This window comes from Diplotaxodon limnothrissa, linkage group LG9 (genome assembly GCF_057381915.1).
Source record: "Diplotaxodon limnothrissa isolate DT_005_m linkage group LG9, D_limnothrissa_male_GT1.1, whole genome shotgun sequence".
Taxonomy (NCBI): Eukaryota; Metazoa; Chordata; class Actinopteri; order Cichliformes; family Cichlidae; genus Diplotaxodon; species Diplotaxodon limnothrissa.
In genome coordinates, this window is record NC_140604.1 from 36,313,106 (window position 1) to 36,332,104 (window position 18,999).

At 49.5% G+C, this 18,999-nt stretch overlaps 2 protein-coding genes across 2 annotated transcripts in view; one reads left to right on the top strand and one right to left on the bottom strand.

Annotated features, from left to right (window-relative positions):
* Window positions 1-6,115: 6,115 nt before the first annotated feature.
* LOC146626054 (apoptosis regulator Bcl-2-like) lies at window positions 6,116-11,030 on the bottom strand. Its single transcript, XM_085363209.1, has 3 exons — window positions 10,913-11,030; window positions 10,492-10,838; window positions 6,116-6,247 (listed from the first exon to the last, which is right to left on the bottom strand). Exons 1-3 carry the CDS (start codon window positions 11,028-11,030, stop codon window positions 6,116-6,118), a joined length of 597 nt encoding a protein of 198 aa, XP_085219335.1.
* A 2,658-nt stretch (window positions 11,031-13,688) lies between these two features.
* Window positions 13,689-18,999, top strand: part of actr3b (actin related protein 3B) — a 13,550-nt gene continuing 8,239 nt past the window's right edge. Inside the window, exons 1-2 of the mRNA XM_085363187.1 lie at window positions 13,689-13,935; window positions 17,704-17,759. Of these exons, the coding sequence (XP_085219313.1) occupies window positions 13,892-13,935; window positions 17,704-17,759 (100 nt within the window). The 5' untranslated portion in view covers window positions 13,689-13,891. The remainder of the gene's footprint in view (window positions 13,936-17,703; window positions 17,760-18,999) is intronic.

Here is an 18,999-nt window from a genome sequence, read left to right on the forward strand (position 1 = left end):
CGCCATAACCAAGTGGCCGGCATAGTGTACAGGAACATCTGTGCCGAGTATAACCTAGAAGTCCCGAGGTCAAAATGGGAGATGCCCCCAAGGGTGGTGGAGAATGACCGAGCTAAGATCCTGTGGGACTTCCAGATACAGACGGACAAAATGGTGGTGGCTAACCAACCGGACATAGTGGTGGTAGACAAACAGAAGAAGACGGCCGTAGTGATCGATGTAGCGGTTCCGAATGACAGCAATATCAGGAAGAAGGAACACGAGAAGCTGGAGAAATACCAAGGGCTCAGAGAAGAGCTCGAGAGGATGTGGAGGGTGAAGGTAACGGTGGTCCCCGTGGTAATCGGAGCACTAGGTGCGGTGACTCCCAAGCTAGGCGAGTGGCTCCAGCAGATCCCGGGAATAACATCGGAGATCTCTGTCCAGAAGAGCGCAGTCCTGGGAACAGCTAAGATACTGCGCAGGACCCTCAAGCTCCCAGGCCTCTGGTAGAGGACCCGAGCTTGAAGGATAAACCGCCCGCAGGGGCGTGCTGGGTGTTTTATATATATATATATATATATATATATATATATATTGGGTGAATGTGCAGTAGTAGCAGCAAGCAGGTGAATTCTGTACATTAATCTGAATAGGCATCTGACTATTTTACAGGGTAGACAATATAAACATATTTAAAATTAATAAAGGAATTTGAAATGTACATTGTGCCTGGGTTTACTACTCCTTCTGCCGCCACTCCCGGCTCGAGCAGCCCCCCGCGCGGCTCCTCTTCCTCCAGCCGGAACAGACCCTCGTGCGCCTCGCCTGCCGCCTCCGGTTGGAGCGGCTCATCCACCGCTCCCGGCAGGAGCAGCCCTTCACCCGGCTGTTCCCCCTTCTCCGGCAGGCGCAGATCCCCGCGCGCCTCGTCTGCCACCTCCAGCTGCTGAGGTGCTTCACGCGGCTCCTCCACCGCTTCACTGTCCTCGGGACACACCTGTGGGGGTGGCGCCCAGGCCCAGAGCAGCGCACCTCCGCTGCCTGCTCCCGCTGGGTGGCCGCCATTTCGGCCACCCTCTGGGCCAGCTCCTCCATTCCCTGGCTCCAATACGGACCCGCCGTGCTTCCTCCTGGGTTTCGGCACCAATGTGGCGAGAATAAGGCACGGCAGGACCACGGAGTATCATTCAGAGCCATCTTTATTTACATCTCACCACAACACCCCCAAACCCCTGAGTCCCCGTGTTTTTAACTAGGCAGGCGTGATTAAGGATTCCGTGCAGGTGCGTCCGCCCTCCCTGCACGGCACCGCAGACCACGCCCCACCACACACTATCTGGCTGTAGCTCAGGTGGCAGAGCAGGTCAGCCACTAATCAGAAGGTCGGTGGTTCGATCCCAGGCTGCCTCCTGGCTGCGTGCCAAATATCCTTGGGCAAGATACTAACCCCATGTTTGCCTACTGGTGGTGGTCAGAGGGCCCGGTGGCGCCAGTGTCCGGCAGCCTCGCCTCTGTCAGGGCGAGCTGTGGCTACAACGTAGCTGCCATCACCAGTGTGTGTGAATGGGTGAATGACTTAATGTAGTGTGAAGCGCTTTGGGGTCCTTAGGGACTGAGTAAAAGCGCTATACAAATGCAGGCCATTTACCATTTACTATCTCTACTTTCAAGATTAGGCTTCAAACTTTCCTTTTTGCTAAAGCATATAGTTAGGGCTGGACCAGGTGACCCTGAATCCTCCCTTAGTTATGCTGCAATAGATGTAGGCTGCCGGGGGATTCCCATGATGCATTGAGTTTTTCCTTTCCAGTCACCTTTCTCGCTCACTATGTATTAACAGACCTCTCTGCATTGAATCATATCTGTTACTAACCTCTGTGTCTCTTCCACAGCATGTCTTTTATCCTGTCTTCCTTCTCTCACTCCAACCAATCACAGCAGATGGCCCCGCCCCTCCCTGAGCCTGGTTCTGCCGGAGGTTTCTTCCTGTTAAAAGGGAGTTTTTCCTTCCCACTGTCGCCAAAGTGCTTGCTCATAGGGGGTCATATGATTGTTGGGTTTTTCTCTGTATCTATGAAGCGCCTTGAGGCGACTTTTGTTGTGATTTGGCGCTATATAAATAAAATTGAATTGAATTGAATTGAAATTGAATAGATAAATGTAAAGTCAGGTGTTCTTGGGCTGAGGATGACATCATGCACCCTGAGGTCACCTAAGGTCACCTGAGATCACCTGAGGTCAGCGTTCACACGGGGTCAGACGTCTGCTTTGGCGATACAGCTGAACACTGCCCCAAAACTCTGACCAAAGCTTACAGTTCCCACCCATCAGGTGAAAGCCAAAGAGTGCAGGGTCTGTTTTTATGAATGACAGACGTATGAACTCATTTTCCGACTCTGGTGCCACCATCGAAGGATTCCCTGGCCTGCTGGAGCAACCTGAGGATCTCTGGCAGTGGGCTGCGGCTCCTCCCGCAGTGTGAGCTCAGTGTGTTTGAATTATTAATTATATCAATAACTTAATTGTATAGACCCATTAGAGTGTAGTTCAGGATTAGATGCTGTAACTGAGTTCAGAACAGCAGCTGCTGAAGCTCATTGGGATCTGTTTCCTGTCGGGCTCGTGGATGGACGGAGCAGGAAGCTCCTGCTCAGATGTGATGCAGAGGATGAGCTGCAACCAGAACTCAGAACCAGAAACTTAAACCCATCAAACACTGATTCCTCCTTTGGGGACCAAAGTCCACCCAGCAGGTACAGATGCCACAGGTAAGCAGAGTGTCGGTGACCGCCTGCATGAAGCTCCTAAATGTACATGTTGTCATCTTTTCTAGAAACCTACCAGACTGCAGTCACTCATACGTTTGACTCAAGTCACCTGAAATCCACCTCAGGCGAGATCAGCGATACAAAGGCAGAACTCTGGACTGTACATTTGACCTGAGATGATTCCACTTCTCGGGACTGTAAACCTGCACGTTAACCCTTAAATACCCAAACCATCGCTTACACCAGGGGTGGGCAATTCCAGGCCCCGAGGGCCGGTGTCCTGCAGGTTTTAGATCTCATCTTGGGTCAACACACCTGAATCACATGATTAGTTCGTTACCAGGCTTCTGGAGAACTTCAGGACATGGTGAGGAGCTAATTTAGCCATTTAAATCAGCTGTGTTGGTTCAAGGACATCTAACACCTGCAGGGACACCGGCCCTCGAGGCCTGGAGTTGCCCACCCCTGACTTACACTGTCAGCTCAGCAGGGTGCTGCTGTTAAAACATAACCAGTGTGTTTCTGTCTCAGCTGATTAAACACTGTTGTAATTCCCAGTCTGGCCTGATTGTGGCAGTGTTGTCTCAAAGATACAGCTCTGATCAAGCTGAACCTGTAGATGATAATGAGGAGTTAGTCCAGCTCAGTGGATCTTCTGCAGTTTCATCATCCATGAAAACTCCCGTCACCTTCAGTGGGAATCACCTGGATGCTGCCAGGCAGCCCATCTCACAGGTGTGACTGCCTCTCTGTGGCCTCTGGTTTCATACAGTGAACTTCAGGTGAGACCTCTGGTCCATCTGTGATGATGTTAGATTACATCTGTGCTCAAAGCTTCACTGTTAGCTAGAGTCAGACCGACAACCATCAGAAGGTGATTCGTGCTGCAGCGCTCTGTGACCAGCACATTATACCAGGACCATAAATGGTCACGTGGGTTTGCTCCTAAGCAGCTGTGAGAGATGCTGCAGCTGTGAGTGCTTAGGTCAGCTGATCAGCAGCTGTTCCAGAGGTTTGGGCACCTCCTCCTACCACTCAGGTTGTCTGCCTCGCTAATGGCTCTTTCTCAGTTTAGTTTTCATTTGTCAGCCGTGTGATTCTGTCAGCACGTTGTTTCTCATCATGTCCTGTCTCTACTTTGTACAAACTCTGGTGGAAAACACGAGGCTGGGGAACAGGAATGTCACGGTCCGCAGTCCTCGCCGGGTGATCTGCCATGGTCGTGTGTTCCCATGGTCCATGTTTCCTCGTTTGTGTGTGTGCGTGTTTTTTGGTGTTCTGGTTTCTCTGTGAGTCCAGGCCCGGACAGTGGTGTCCCTGCCGTGGGGATTCGCTTGAAGCATAATCACACACCTGCAGCAGTTCAGCCTCACCTCCGGAGCTTCTTAGCAACGTGGCTGAGCTCCGTCGACGCTGTTTCACTGTGACAGAATCGTCAGTTTGCTCTGAAAACTAAGTCTTACAAAGTGTTTGTGTGGTCGCTGGTGGGAATCCTAACGACTGCTTCTGTGGTTTCCTGCAGGATTATGGAGACGAGGGAACGGAGTGAGCGCACTGTAGATACTGAGCAAGGGGAGTGAAACATGGACCACCGACACAACAGGAAGACGCTGCACAGGTGTCAGGGACATACATCCTCACCTGGAGCACGCTCAGAAGACTTTCTTCACTGTAAACAAACACTGTTTTCATTCTAAGAGTCCTGTGTTTGGGTCCTGCATCCACATATCTGACAGGGAAAGTCCTCCAAAGGTCTTCAGTTCATCAGGAATTAGAGCACCTTCATCTGGAAAACAACTCGAGCTTCGAGTCGGACCACTTGTTTCAGTTTGAATCTGAATTCAAAACAATTCAAACAGATTCATCAACATTTACATTCTCAGTGTAACTGAACATTATCGACCACAAAAACATGGATGTCCTCACTTCTCCTGAGAGGCCTCAGCTCCACAGCTCAGACCAAGACGGCCGGAACATTCCGGACCTGAAGTTCAGACTTCCACATCAAAGGAAAACTTTTCTAAAGCTCAAAGCGCTGCTCTGTTTTATGAGCGAAGCTCCTGGAGTGAAACGAGCTGAGGAAACAAAGCCTCCAACAGACGAATCTGAACTCAGCCTTATTTAAACAGCCTCAACAATGTATGGTTGACCTACAATAACACATACAGAGAAAAACCCAACAATCATATGACCCCCTATGAGCAGCACTTTGGCGACAGTGGGAAGGAAAAACTCTGTTTAACAGGAAGAAACCTCCGGCAGAACCAGGCTCAGGGAGGGGCGGGGCTATCTGCTGTGATTGGTTGGGGTGAGAGAAGGAAGACAGGATAAAAGACACCCAGTGCATCATGGGAATCCCCCAGCAGCCTACACCTATTACAGAGAGGCGTATTAACACACAGTGAGTGAGCTCTGTTATATTTTTTTTAACAGTTTTAACACTGGGTTTTGGTTTTCACTTCTGTTTACTTCATGGTAATAAAAACTCTCAGACTACATTTAATACAACAATGATTTAATAAGCAGTCTGTTTAAGTAGAACCTTTACTTTGAAAGGCAGAGCAAACAGGAAATGAACATGGGTCTCTGTTTCACACAGTCTGAGGCACAGCACATCCTTATAGACGGTTTCAGCATTTCTGCTACATTTAAATCTTTTTACATGGTTCCTTAGTTTCTTCAAAGGTTTGGCTCCTCCTCCTCGTCACCATCATCATCATCCTCACTGGTGCTAACATAAGCACCAAACTGCGTCACAAACCAGACTTCAATAATCAGATATTCATCAGCTTCATGTACCACATAAACATTTCTTCGATGTTGGTCGAGCTGGATCTCAGTCACCTGATCTGAAGCTGATCCAATCAGGCGCTGCCGTTGGCTCACAGTCCTGCTGGAGCTTCTTCTGGTGCTGTGCAGCTGTTAGTGCCTCTGACAGCTGCTGGCTTCCTGTCCGTTCACTGGGCTGTTCCTGTGAATCCTCCTTAAATGCTTTGCTTCATCATTTCAGGCCAGCTTAGTCTGATGCAGGTCCAGGATGTCTTTTGCTCAGATTAACATAAAGGCTGGAAGGAAACTTCCAGAGTAAAAAAGTGAGAGAATGCCTTATTTACAGTCAGCTGGAGGTCGGTCTTCCTGGAGTCCTTTGGCTGAATGTTATTGTGACCATGAGAAACTCAAAGTTTAAACAGCCAACAAAGCCTTAAAAGTAACACTCAGAGAATTTTGGTGGTGAAATTTACGTCCCCATAAAAATCCACCCACACAAAGTCAGTGTCCTTCAGAGTCTCAGTGTGGAGCACAGCAGCAGCTGGTGGACACCACAGGAACTGCAGCTCCATGGCTGGACCAGATAACACCTCCCATCAGTTTTGTTTCTGGCTGAATAGAAATCCCAGTATGACCCCAACTGCTCCCAGTACGACCAGTCCACACACTGTCCTCAGGGACCAGAAGCTGTCAGTGGGTCTGGACTCATACAGCTCCACAAAAGCATCCTGGGAAAAAAGACAAACAGGAAACACTTCATTTGTCGTATTTGTTTTTTGACAGATCAGAACAGTGTGTACTTTCATTCAGCTTCATTTACACAGCCTCAGTAACACATACAGACAGAAACCAGCAGCTGATCACTCAGCCCAACGTTTGATGGTGTGATCAGTCTGCCATGACTCGTGTAGGCAAACTGGTCACTGTGGACATCAACGCTCTCCAACATCAGCGTCACATGACTCAGACCTGTGGTCTAGACACACACGCAAAGACACACACACGCAAAGACACAAAGCCGGTGCTGCTGCTTCATATTGTGTGAAAGCAGTCGAGTGTTAACGAGGGAGTGTTGGGTTATTCCCCTGCATGCTGTGTGTGTGTGTGTGTGTGTGTGTGTGATATGAAGATTAGGGGAGAACCCTCCTGTGAGCACTTCCTGTAGCTGCACTCGGGCCTCCAGCTGAGCTGCTGACAAACACCAGCGGCCTTCAGCCTGACAGGAAGCTGACCGCCGCCTTTAAAGAAGCTTCACACCACAGAAGAAGAGCACATGCACAGGCTGGATGATTGACAGCTCACCTTTACCCTGACATCCTGTCCAATGGGCTGAAGCAGCTCCAGACTCAGTGGACTCAGTGAGAGTCCAGGTTAAAAGCTTTCCGTGTCAGACGTTTATACTGAAATGTAATTTAAAGATCGACTGTAACTGTACACAGGTGTTTGGAGGCAGCAGAGGAGACCTCAGACATCTGCCTCCCACCTCCAACTTCCCAAACCAGGTGTGCCCCAGTCCTCCTCCTCTCCTCTGCATACCTGAAACACCTGAAGGCGTCCACGAGGCGTCCTGCTCAGGTGCCGGCTTGAGTCTGGAGCTCCACCTTCTTGGTCGCTCTGTTAGTACAGTAACCTCACAGCAGCCATGTTATCAGTCACATGATGTTAAATAAAAATGCTCCAGCAGCACAGACACGGTGCAGAGGTCCAGCTCAGGTGAAGCTAGCAGACAGCTAGCACCGTCCACCTGTCAGTCACAGAGGCCACGCCCCTAATCACTCAAAGCCTTAATAGAGTTTAAAGAGGTGACATTCTGTGTACGAGGCTGTAACCACATTTATTTGAACACGGAGTCTGAGGGACTGACTCACTGCTGCCTCTGCTGGACGTCGGAGGAGTTGCAGGCTTTGCAGAGTTCGCTTATTTCTTCAGGCCTGCAGGCCGATGAGGGCCAACACCAGTCCTCAGCATGGAGTCAGCGGGACTCTGGCAAAGAAGTGAGCAGTCCGGCTTCGGCCTGATTCCCACCCCGCTGGCATGATGAGTCACATGTGGGGGCGGGGTTTACCTGCACAGACACCTGGGAGTTATTTGACCCTGAAGTCTGAGCTCGATAAGGCCTTCAGAGATCAGATGTTAGCGAGATGACTCAACTGCTTCAGTCAGTACTGTCCTCAGAGAACGGCTCACACAGCTGCAGGAAGGCCAGGCGTGATGGGCTGACCCCGTGTTTCACATTTGGGTGCTCTCAGGGCTTGAAAAAGCCACCATCCTCCAGCAAGACAACATCAGAGAGAGAAACCACCGCGCTGCGCTGAGCGCCACGATGGAAAGTTTGACTGCAGAATTCTGAGAAAGCAGCACAGCTCACCACTGCCTGTGTTCTTAGAGATCTCTGCACACACACACACAGATGTGTGTGTGTGTGTGTGTGTGTGTGTGCTCCTTGCTGTGAGCAGGTTCTGAAGAAACGGTGTGTCAGCTGACCTGAAGCCTGAGGCGGAAACTCAACCACACTGATTACCTGGAAAGATATTTCTGGGTAATACCACACACACACACACACACACACACACACACACACACACACACACACACACACACACACACACACACAGCCTCTCGTGTTATCAGGCAGTAGATATAACTGAAGGAAACCACAGCGACAGGAGAGAATATAATTAGAAAGTGAACTGTTTGGGCCTCAGGCTCTCTGCACCAGACTCCATTTTATTTTCGAGCGATTTTCAGGAGCTTTATGACCACACACTCACGCCACATACTGAAAACCTGCTGCATGGAAACCACACAAACCCATGGAACAGGCCTGCTGGTGGTGTGCAGTTTACTGATGAAGGACCACGAAGTGAAGATGATGATGGAGCCATTAATTAGTAGGGTGTTAGCAGATTGTTGGCTGGGAACTAGTGGGCCTTTAGTGGGTCATAGCAGGGTGTTAGCAGGGCGTTGGCAGGGCGTTGGCAGGGCATTAGCGGGCGCTAGCGAGTAATTAGTAGGGTGTTAGCAGGTTGTTGGCGGATCATTAGCACGGCGTTAACAGTGCATTAGTGGGTCATTAGTGGGCGTTAGCGAGTAATTAGTAGGGTGTTAGCAGGTTGTTGGCAGGGAGCTAGTGGGCCTTTAGTGGGTGATTAGTGGGGTGTTAGCAGGGCGTTAGCAGGGCATTAGCGGGCGCTAGCGAGTAATTAGTAGGGTGTTAGCAGGTTGTTGGCAGGGAGCTAGTGGGCCTTTAGTGGGTGATTAGCAGGGTGTTAGCAGGGCGTTAGCAGGGCATTAGCGGGCGCTAGCGAGTAATTAGTAGGGTGTTAGCAGGTTGTTGGCGGATCATTAGCACGCGTTAACAGTGCATTAGTGGGTCATTAGTGGGCGTTAGCGAGTAATTAGCGGGGTGTTACGAGGGTATTAGCAGATCATTAGCAGGGCCTTAGCGGATCGTTAGAGGTCATTAGCAGGGTTAGCAGGACGTTAGCGGGCCTCAGATGCTCCGTCACAAAATCACTGCCTGTCTCAAACCCAGGCTGTGCTCACAGACACGCCCCGTCCTGATGAGGTCACAGGGCCTTTCTTCTAGTCCTTATCAGGACCAACTCCGGGGCTCCCTCTGTAGGAGCACCACTTCTTGCTTCTCCAGGTTGACGAGGCACTCCCAGCACATTCTGGGTCTCCCTGGGGCTTCCTCCTCTCACACCTCACTGAGGAGGCGTGCTGCTCAGAGGCTCGTTTGCTGGGTTTCAGTTCTCCTGACCGATGTTTGGATGAATGAATGATTCAGGAGCTCTGAGTGATGCAGCGACCTCCTGGAGGTTTGGAGCAGAGCTGAGAGCGCAGCTCCCTCTGCAGGAGGGAGACGCTCGCTGCTCATTTCAACTTTCTCAGGTCACATGAGGATTATGTGTGTGTGTGTCTCAGTTTCAGTTTAACGGTTTTATCATCACACACACACACACACACACACACACACACACACACACACACAGAGTCATGTTTTTATATCCTTGTGGGGACATCTTATTGACATAATGCTTTCCCCAGCTGCTTGCCGTATCCACCTAAAATGAACTCTAACCCTGAGCCTAGACCTGAGCCTGAGCTTAACTGTAGCTCTGACACTAAAACCACATTTTGAGTCTCAAAAATGTCTTCAAACTCGTGAGGATGTTGTTGGTCCCCACAGGTATAATGCATGCCAATTTACTGTCCCCACCAAGATGTCTAAACATGTACACTCACACACACACAGAGGCCACAGAGTTTTAGGGATTTTCTACACTTTGCATATAATTTGCAATCAAACCAAAATACTCTGTGTGTGTGTGTGTGTGTGTGTGTGTGTGTGTGTGTGTCTGTTTGAAGGGTGAGGTCGGGACCAGGTTTAGGGTCCTCACAAACACCCCCATGTTCAGTGCTCATACACTCTCTGTGGCTCTGATATTGTCTGATTGATCTGATTCGTCGGACCTCCTGGTACGTTTGCAGCGATCTCCTCAGCTCTCTCACTCCTGCAGGTTCACCTCCTTCAAGGACGCCTCAAACATATCTGCGACTCCCTGAAGCACCAGAGCGTGCTCAGTCGATCCTGAACTCTGTCCTGGACTTCCTTCAACCACAGCCAGACCACAGTTAGCTTACATGAACTTCTTCAAGTACACTTGAACCTCATTAAACATTAAAAACTCTCAAGCACCTTTTCAGAACCCCCGAAAAAGCAGAGGAAGAACCAAAACCACCTCATCAATTGATGAGAAACAAGGAGTCCTGGAATTCCAGGAAAATTCAGGGGCTCTCAGCTGGAAGACAAGAGAGGAGTAGATGAGGAAACAGGAATGGAAGGATGCATGAGGAAGGACACAGCCAAGCAGGAAAGTCAACCACAAGGAAACAGAGAAAGGTTACAGCAAAGGAAACAAGGAAACATCAGCGGAGATAAGGACTCGGAGGGAAATCGTGCTCCTACCCATCCTCCGTTGTCATGGATCCATCTCCGGAGCGACGGCGAGTCCAGACTCTCCTCCATCCAGCTGGCGATATCGTCCATCTGACCTTCGTCGCCCGACTTGGCGGCCGCGGCGCTCAGAGCTCCGCCCAGCTCCATCATGGCGACGATGCGTCCCCAGTTCACGCCATCCCTGAACAGCTCCTCTCTGATAGCCGTCAGGTGGCGCCGGCGTGCAGCGCCACCGCCGTTCCCACGCAGTTGCAGCACTGTCACCTGCGCAGACAGCTCATTGCCGTAAAGTCGCTCCAACTCATCGCCGGCGCTCCGCAGCACGGTCTGCAGGCAGGGTGGGGCCACAGGAGGGTCTAGGAGGAGATGATGATGCCATTACTCTGCGACATGTTTGAGGAAGCGGGTAACTAAGTGGACGTCTCCTCACCTGGACGCGGGGCTCTCTCGTCATTGGCCCGGCGCTGAGGCCAAGCCACGCCCCTGCCGAGCAGCTTGTAGCGCAGGAAGTCCTCCACCAGGTCCCGGCTGCTGTAGGCGGCGGCCATCGCCCCCCGCTGGCTCACCACCAGCACGTCATCCTCCTCAGCCAATGAGAACGCCTTTTGCAGTTGACAGTCACGTGCTGCAACTCCTCACACAAGTATCGATCGCTGATCAGCTGTGCTGTGACGTCAGCGCTTCAGACTCCGCCCACAGCGAGGACGGTCCGAGGATCGGGTTCAGACCGGTTCAGGCTCCGCGCGGTGCTCTGTTACCGGCGGGCGGAGGTGCGCGCGCAGCCGCGGGGCGCGCCGCGAGGACGCGCTCTGAACACATTCAAGGTGATGGCGGCGCGACGGCGCGCGCTGCTTCTGATCAATAACCGATAATCAGTCCGCTCCCTTCACGATGCACGTGCTGCTCACACTCACGCGCAAACAGCGGGCACGCCCCTCCGGGATTCCCCCGCAGCTCTGCGAGGAGGAGGAGCTCTGCTCCGCGAGCGCGCACTTCCTCATCCTACGTCACTCGCATCTGCAGCTCCTCGCGCGTGGGTGCGGGCGTGCACGTGTAAAAATGTCGTGGTTTGTAAGTGAAACGTGATGTAAGAGCAACAAAAGCCGACTTTTCCAACACGTGACGTGTTTGTGACGATGATGAGAAACGTCAGTCTGAGCAGTGGCGGTCCTAGCCTGTTTGGCGCCCTGGGCGAACACTCCCTCCGGCGCCCCCTCCCCCCCCTCCACCCACACACACACACACACACACATTATGGATTATACATTAACATAAAACTTGTTGGACCCATACTGAATTTCACCAGAGAAGCACACACATACATGAAGAGAGAGAGAGTATGCATACTATGCAAACGGCTACCAAACAGCCATCATAATTCGCCGTACAATGAGAACAGGACAAATAAAGAATTGACAATGACTAATTAATATTGTGCTGAACACACGCTCTTTTCTGGAATATTCTCACTAATTTTCTTGATATTTATTTATAATCACCTCTGTTAGTCCTTGCTATTTATAATTGAGTGATCTGTATATATTAGTGCTGTTTCTTAAACGTGTAAAATCTGTAACATCATGTATTGTTTGGAGTTTAGTCTGTTACCGTTACTATTTTTACCATTTCTTCTTGGAGCAACTGTAACCCACATAATTTCTTTAAGGGTTAATAAAGTATTCTGATTCTGATTGGTTCAGGATGACCTGCCATTATCCAATCACACATCTGCTTACCTGCATCTGTTGCTCGTTTCTCCTCCTCTTCTTTTCTCTTTTTTCTAAGCTGAGCACCTGATGGCTTTGAACTTTTCTTGTCCATCTTCCATTGGTTTTAGTTTTGCACTCCAGTATGAACACAAATCCCGCAACCTGAGGATCACCACAACATAACCTAACACACCTACACCTTAGTTCACAGACTCACTTTGTCTAAGCTGTATTTCTGGGATTTCGCACAACCCAGGGTTCAAATCATGAATCCATAATGGGCTTGAATTTACATCATTATGAATGAAATGTGCTCTATTTGGAAGCCGCCGCCCCCTCCCCTTTCGACGGGTTGTGTGTGAGACTTTAAATCATCAAACTGTAAATTATAAATTTTAAATTTTTATTGATCCCTTTACTCCTGGTCCTAAAGTGTATGTTTATTTTCTTACTATTCTTATATTTATTGTTTGTTTACTTGCACTACTGTACTGCATGTAGCGGAGATAACAATAAAGTTTACTTTGACTTAAGCAGCAAATAAAACAATTAATTTTGTTTTATTTTGCGAGTTGGTTATTAGATGCTGCTCCAGCCAGGCAGAGAATCCCCCGCCGCCCGCCCTTTCCTCCCTGTGCAGCAAGCAGCAGGCGCACCTCGCAAACGGAGGGCGCCCTTACTCCCAGCAAACCCAGTCGGTGCCTACGACATTCCCAATATGCGCTGGCATGATGTCGGGGCAGCATGACTACGAGTAATTTTTATTTTTATTTTGCCGATGCCCGTGATGCCGCCCCGCACCATGATGCCACCCCGGGCAACCGCCCGTGTCGCCCGTATCAAAAACCGCTACTGAGTCTGAGCCAGGAACGCTGCAGGACTGTGCAAAAGTCTCGAGCATGGAGGAAAATCAGAAACATGATCCTTCAACTGTGGCTCCATCAGACATCACAGCTCAGCCTGTGTCTTCATGAAGAACGGCTTCCTGATGAGCTGGAGGTCCACATCATGTCTCAGGTCCACATCATGTCTCAGGTCCACATCATGTCGCCACATCATGCCTCAGGTGCTGTTCACCTGCAGAGAGTTTTTAGGACACTTGTTCTTCTGTCCAGTGTCCTCACGTGTTTGAGGACTCACTGCTGAGCTGTGCAGGTTGTGTAACTGTGTTATCTCTGACTACAGCAGCAGACTGAACACCTGCAGGATCGATCTATCTATCTATCTATCTATCTATCTATCTATCTATCTATCTATCTATCTATCTATCTATCTATCTATCTATCTATGCTGCTGTGAGTGTTTGCCGCCCCCTGCTGGACGTCCCGCCTCATCACACCGAGCGCGTCATTGTCGTCCAACTTTATTTAAAAGTTCAAAGTGCGCATTAGTTGACATTTTGGAAGCAGGATGAGCCAATCACAGCCTGCTCCTCCTCCTCTCTTTCATTCTCTGTGCTCTGAACAGCAGCGATCTCATTTACGCACATTACGTGAACGTAGCACAGACTCCGGTTACCGGGGCTGCGTCAGCTGTTTCTATTTTCTCCATCTCGCCCTCCGACCCGGAAGTGCTCGCGCACACACATATGCTCACGTACCCGCACGCAGAGCGTACGCGTTCCTCCCTCCATCACACACCGGACTCCGCTTCGACCACCGACACCGAGCTCTGTGGGCCGGACCGAGCAGGACCGCGCCATGTCCCTGCAGCTGCCCCCGTGCGTGATAGACTGCGGGACCGGGTCAGGACAAGCGCACACACACACACACACACACATGCGCGCGCAGTGGCAGTACATGTGACGTCATGTGTTTTTGTGAACAGCATCATGTATGTGGATAAGATAGCCTTCATTAGTCCCACGCGTGGGAAATTAGTTTTGTTACAGCAGTGGACGGTGCAAAGTTGCATAGAAAAATTTGAGAAAAAACACTGGAATAATATATCATAAGGTACTGTACACAATAGAATAGAATAGAATAAAAATAAAATACTATATACAATCGAATAAAATAGAATACAAATGCTATATACAATATGAGTATAATACAACGATGCCAGAAAGAGTATTGCACTTAGTCTTGTTGCACATGTGTGGGTTTGTGTGTTTGATCAGTTGGAGTCTTTGTTGTGGAGTCTGACAGCAGGAAAGACCTGTGAAATCTCTCCGTCCCACACCGTGGGTGCTGCAGCCACTGAAGGAGCTGCTCAGTGCTGTCAGAGTCTCCTGCATGGGGTGGGAGATGTTGTCCAACAGGGATGACAGCTTAGCCCCCGTTCTCCTGTCACTCACCACCTCCACTGGGTCCAGAGTAGAGCAGGGCGATATGACCAAAAATATTTATCACCATATACATTTGAACATTTGCAATAACAATATAACTGACGATATAATTGACACTAGACAAAATACTTTACAACTCCACAACTTTATTAGTGCAAAAAACCTCATCAATGTATTTTCACTTAAACAAGCAGCTGTTTTATGTGCATTAAAGTTATATAAAATGTAACAGTGCAAATGCAAATTCTTTGCTGACATTTCCAGTGGAAACCGGGCGACATATCCTCAGCATGACCATGTATAATATCCACAAAACTTAAAACGAGGTTATACACACACAATACGGTAACATTATATTGAAGCGCAGTACGTATCACTCCGCGAGGCTCCGCCTACGATAGCCGTAATGCTCCGACAATCCATCAAGCAGTGCGGCTTCGTAGCTTAGCAAAGTTGTACTAAAACATTTAACAGATTTTCGAGCGCCGTGCACATAAAATGGTTTCGAGGTCAGTAAACACAACCAGAGTTCATACATAAGGCGCACGGGGTTATAAGGGGCTCTGTCGACTTTCAGAAAAATCAAAGGATTGATTTTAAGTGCGCCGTATTTTCCAAAAACACGGTAATAACGACGGCCCGCTAGCATGCTCTACCAAAAATAGTGCTTTGTTGTGTGTCTGACGGACGAAAGCTAAACCAGTTCCACACCAGTGAAGCTGCAGCGTTTTTACAAACCAGTTCAGGTTCATCCGTTTCATTCAACGATCCGCTTTCGCTCTTCTCGTTCTGCGTCGCCGCCATGTGGGTATGTAAACAAAGGCACTGCGCATGCGCGTTTTACCCATATTCTATCGCAGTATTTCATTTTCCTATCGTTGCCCAAAATTACACCGGTATTACCGTGAACGGTATGATATAGCCCAGCCCTAGTTCAGAGGGCATCCTAGAACAGAGCTGGCCCTTCTGATCAGCCTATTCAGTCTCTTCCTGTCCCCGGCAGAGATGCAGAGCAGACCACACCATAAAAGATGGCTGAGGCCACCACAGAGTCATAGAAGGTCTTCAGGAGTGGGCCCTCCACTCCAGAAGACCTGAGTCTCTGCAGCAGGTACAGCCTGCTCTGTCCTTTCCTGTAGAGGGCGTCTGAGTTATGAGTCCAGTCCAGTTTGTTGTTCAGATGAACACCAAGGTACCTGTAGCTGTCCACAGCCTCGATGTCCATACCTTGGATGTTCAGTGGTTGCAGTGGAGGATGCTTGTGCCTGTGGAAGTCTACCACCAGCTCCTTGGTTTTACTAGTGTTGATCTGGAGGTAGTTCAGCTGGCACCAGTCCACAAAGTCTTGGGTCAGACCTCTGTACTCCTTGTCGTCCCCATCAGTGATGAGGCCGACTATTGCAGAGTCATCAGAGAACTTCTGCAGGAAGCACTGGGTGGAATTGTGGGAGAAGTCTGCAGTGTAGATGGTGAAGAGGAACGGAGCCAGAACCGTTTCCTGTGGGCCCCCGTACTGCAGACGACCCTGTCCGACACACAGCCCTGAGTCCTCACATACTGTGGTCAGTCGGTGAGGTAGTCCAGAATCCATGCTGTGAGGTGATGGTCCACTCCAGAGTTCTCCAGCTTGTCCTTCAGGACCGTGGGAAGAATGTTGTTGAAGGCACTGGAGAACTCAAAGAACATGATTCTCACAGTGCTTCCAGCGGTCTCCAGGTGAGCGAGGGAACGATGTAGGAGGTGAATGACGGCATCATCCGCTCCAATGCCAGGCTGGTAGGCAAACTGAAGTGATGAGCTTGTTAGGCGCCGAAGCTGAGCCAGGACCAGCCACTCCAGAGTCTTCATCAGGGGGGATGTCAGAGCCACACACAGGAGGTTTTCCAGAGCTGTGGGACTCTCCCCAGCCTCAGGCTCAGGTTGAAGAGGTGCTCCATCACCCCACACAGTTGGTCCGCGCAGGACCTGACGACCCTTGAGCTGATGCCATCTGGACCCGCAGCTTTCCTGGCTTTAATCCTCCGGAGTGAGTGTGCGTGTTTGTGTGTGTGTTTTTGTACGCGCGTGTGCTTGTGTTTACAGGGACAGATTACCAAAATAAAAGCTGGCTCATGGAATCATCCATCAGTGGGTGGAGGTAAACGCGCTGTGATGATCAGGTGGTTGGAGCAGGTGAGGGGCTGATGGCGGTGCTTACACTGAGCTCCAGCTGTTCCACATGTTCATCCAGCTGCTGCTGTGGGAGCTGCTGGTTGGGTGGAGGTTCAGGTGAAGTTGTGGACCAGTCTGTGCGCGATCTATTCTGGGCCACAGTGTGAATGTGGGACAGCTGCACACTGACCCCCCTCCCCCTGTTCAGAATCAGAGATCACGTGATCTCCTTCAGCCTCGACGTCGGTCCATGCCCCCGAGCCAAGGTGACATCGTGGGGTCGTTTAGAAATAGCTCACGGCTGCAGGCGTTTAAAGGGTGACGCTGAGCTGACTGTCAGCCGTGAACGCACGCATAACAGCCAAAAACACTCAGAGCAGGTCCCAGATCAGTTTGGTCTGGCTTTGGAGAGGGATCCCAGGGTCCAGGGTCAGGTATTAGAACTGATCCCAGGGTCCAGGGTCAGGTATTAGAACTGATCCCAGGGTCAGGTATTAGACGTGTGGGTCTATCCAGCAATCACAGCTAGTTCAGTTCATTTTTAATCTTTCATGATTTATTTGTCAGAACTCAGTTTAATGGAACAAGATGTCATTTTTTTTGTTCGTGTTTTTTTGATGTAGTGAAAATACTACAGTTACTTTACAGTTACTACAGTTACTTTAGGTACTTTTCCCTTGTGATGAGGTAAAAGGATATCATCCTAAGGACAGGTCTGCAGTAAAAATGAGTCAAACACTGTGAGTGTCGTCAGGCAAACGCTCCTGAAGTCAAACTGCTGAAATGATGTTTCGGTGCTTTGTATCTGCAGGTCCTGATTATTGTTACTGTTGCTCATCATTTTCTACATGAACTGAATATTTACATAGAGGTCAAAGACAAAGCAGTAATCGGTCACGCCTCTGTTTGCTGACTCATTTCCTGATGTTTTATCAATGTTTTATGTGCAAAACTGAATTTATAAATGTCTGCTGGGAGTCACTCCACTGTTTTCCACAGAGGCCGTATTTGGACCCACAGCCAGATGTTAAGAACCTTTATGTCTAACTGTTGTTTCTGTCTGTGTGGCTGCAGATACACAAAGATCGGCTATGCAGGAAACACCGAGCCACAGTTCATCATGCCGTCCTGTAAGCATCTCACAGCAACGACGGACAGACAGTTAAGGTTAAGTTAGGTTCACTTTCTGTTTCTAAAGCTCAAAGTGAACCTAACTCTGCGTCTTCATCAGTTCTTCCACATAAGTATAAAAATATAAGTCTTTATCTAACCAGAGAAGCTTAAATCTAATCACATCTTTGAAATGACCAAACAAACAGTTTTAGGTTCAGAGCAGCCCTCTGATAGGCTGCAGCCTCTCTAAACTGGGTAAATGTTTGATAAAAATGGATGAATGGTAGTTCAAGGCTTTGTCAGTAGAAGGTGTGAATGAGTACACCACATTATCCACAGCATAGTAATGAATAGAGCCGCTGTTAGTCAGTGATACCAGGTTATTTGAGAACCAGGTGAATAGGTCAGAGCCAAGTACTGACCCCTGTGGAACACCTTTTGTCCCAGTTCTCCAAATAAGATAACTGTGACATGAGTTCCAAGTCAGAACCAACCAGTCTAAAGCTGCATACACACTGGAAGGTATTCTCAGTAACGAGTGAACCATCTTTGGCCACTTCAAGCGCACGTGGATGAAGAAAGGGCCGCTGATGTGAAGTGTGCAGATCTGTGATGTTCTCTCCTCAACTTGGAGGCGAGCAACTCAAGGGTCTACCCAATGACAGCGAAGAATACCACTGAGTGGTAAATACATTAGAGGGTCACCTAGGCAACCAGAGCCTGGAACGCTTTGAAGTGGTCGGCTACAAAACAGTATGTGATGGGCCAACTGGTTCCAGCGTGGACTTAAATGTGAGAGCTTTATGGTCCAATGCTGCACACTCCACCACATCATTAACCTCCTCACACGCTGCGTCAAGTCTAAAGGCAAACAGGTTCCAGATATCAGACTAAAACTGGACCAACCGAAGGTTTCGGAGCGGGCGACAGTTTGGATATGAGGTTGTGCTTTCATCACGGCCTCTATCACCTCCTTCATGGAGTTACTCAGCTCAGTTTCATGTATACACCAACAGTCAGCTGAAGGCTGCTTTGATGACTGATTTCCCATCATGCAGCATGTCAGCGCTTCGTTACCCACATGTGTAAATGTGCCAACAGGAGGCGATCCTGGTTATGTACTGCTGCAGACTTTCACAGTTAATAAATGTGTGAGATTACTGTGCATTACACACTGATGCACTGCAGGCTCTCCCTGTGAGCAATGCAGACGGTCAGGTTAGGGAGGAACTGCTCCACATGTCTGTTCCTCTGTCA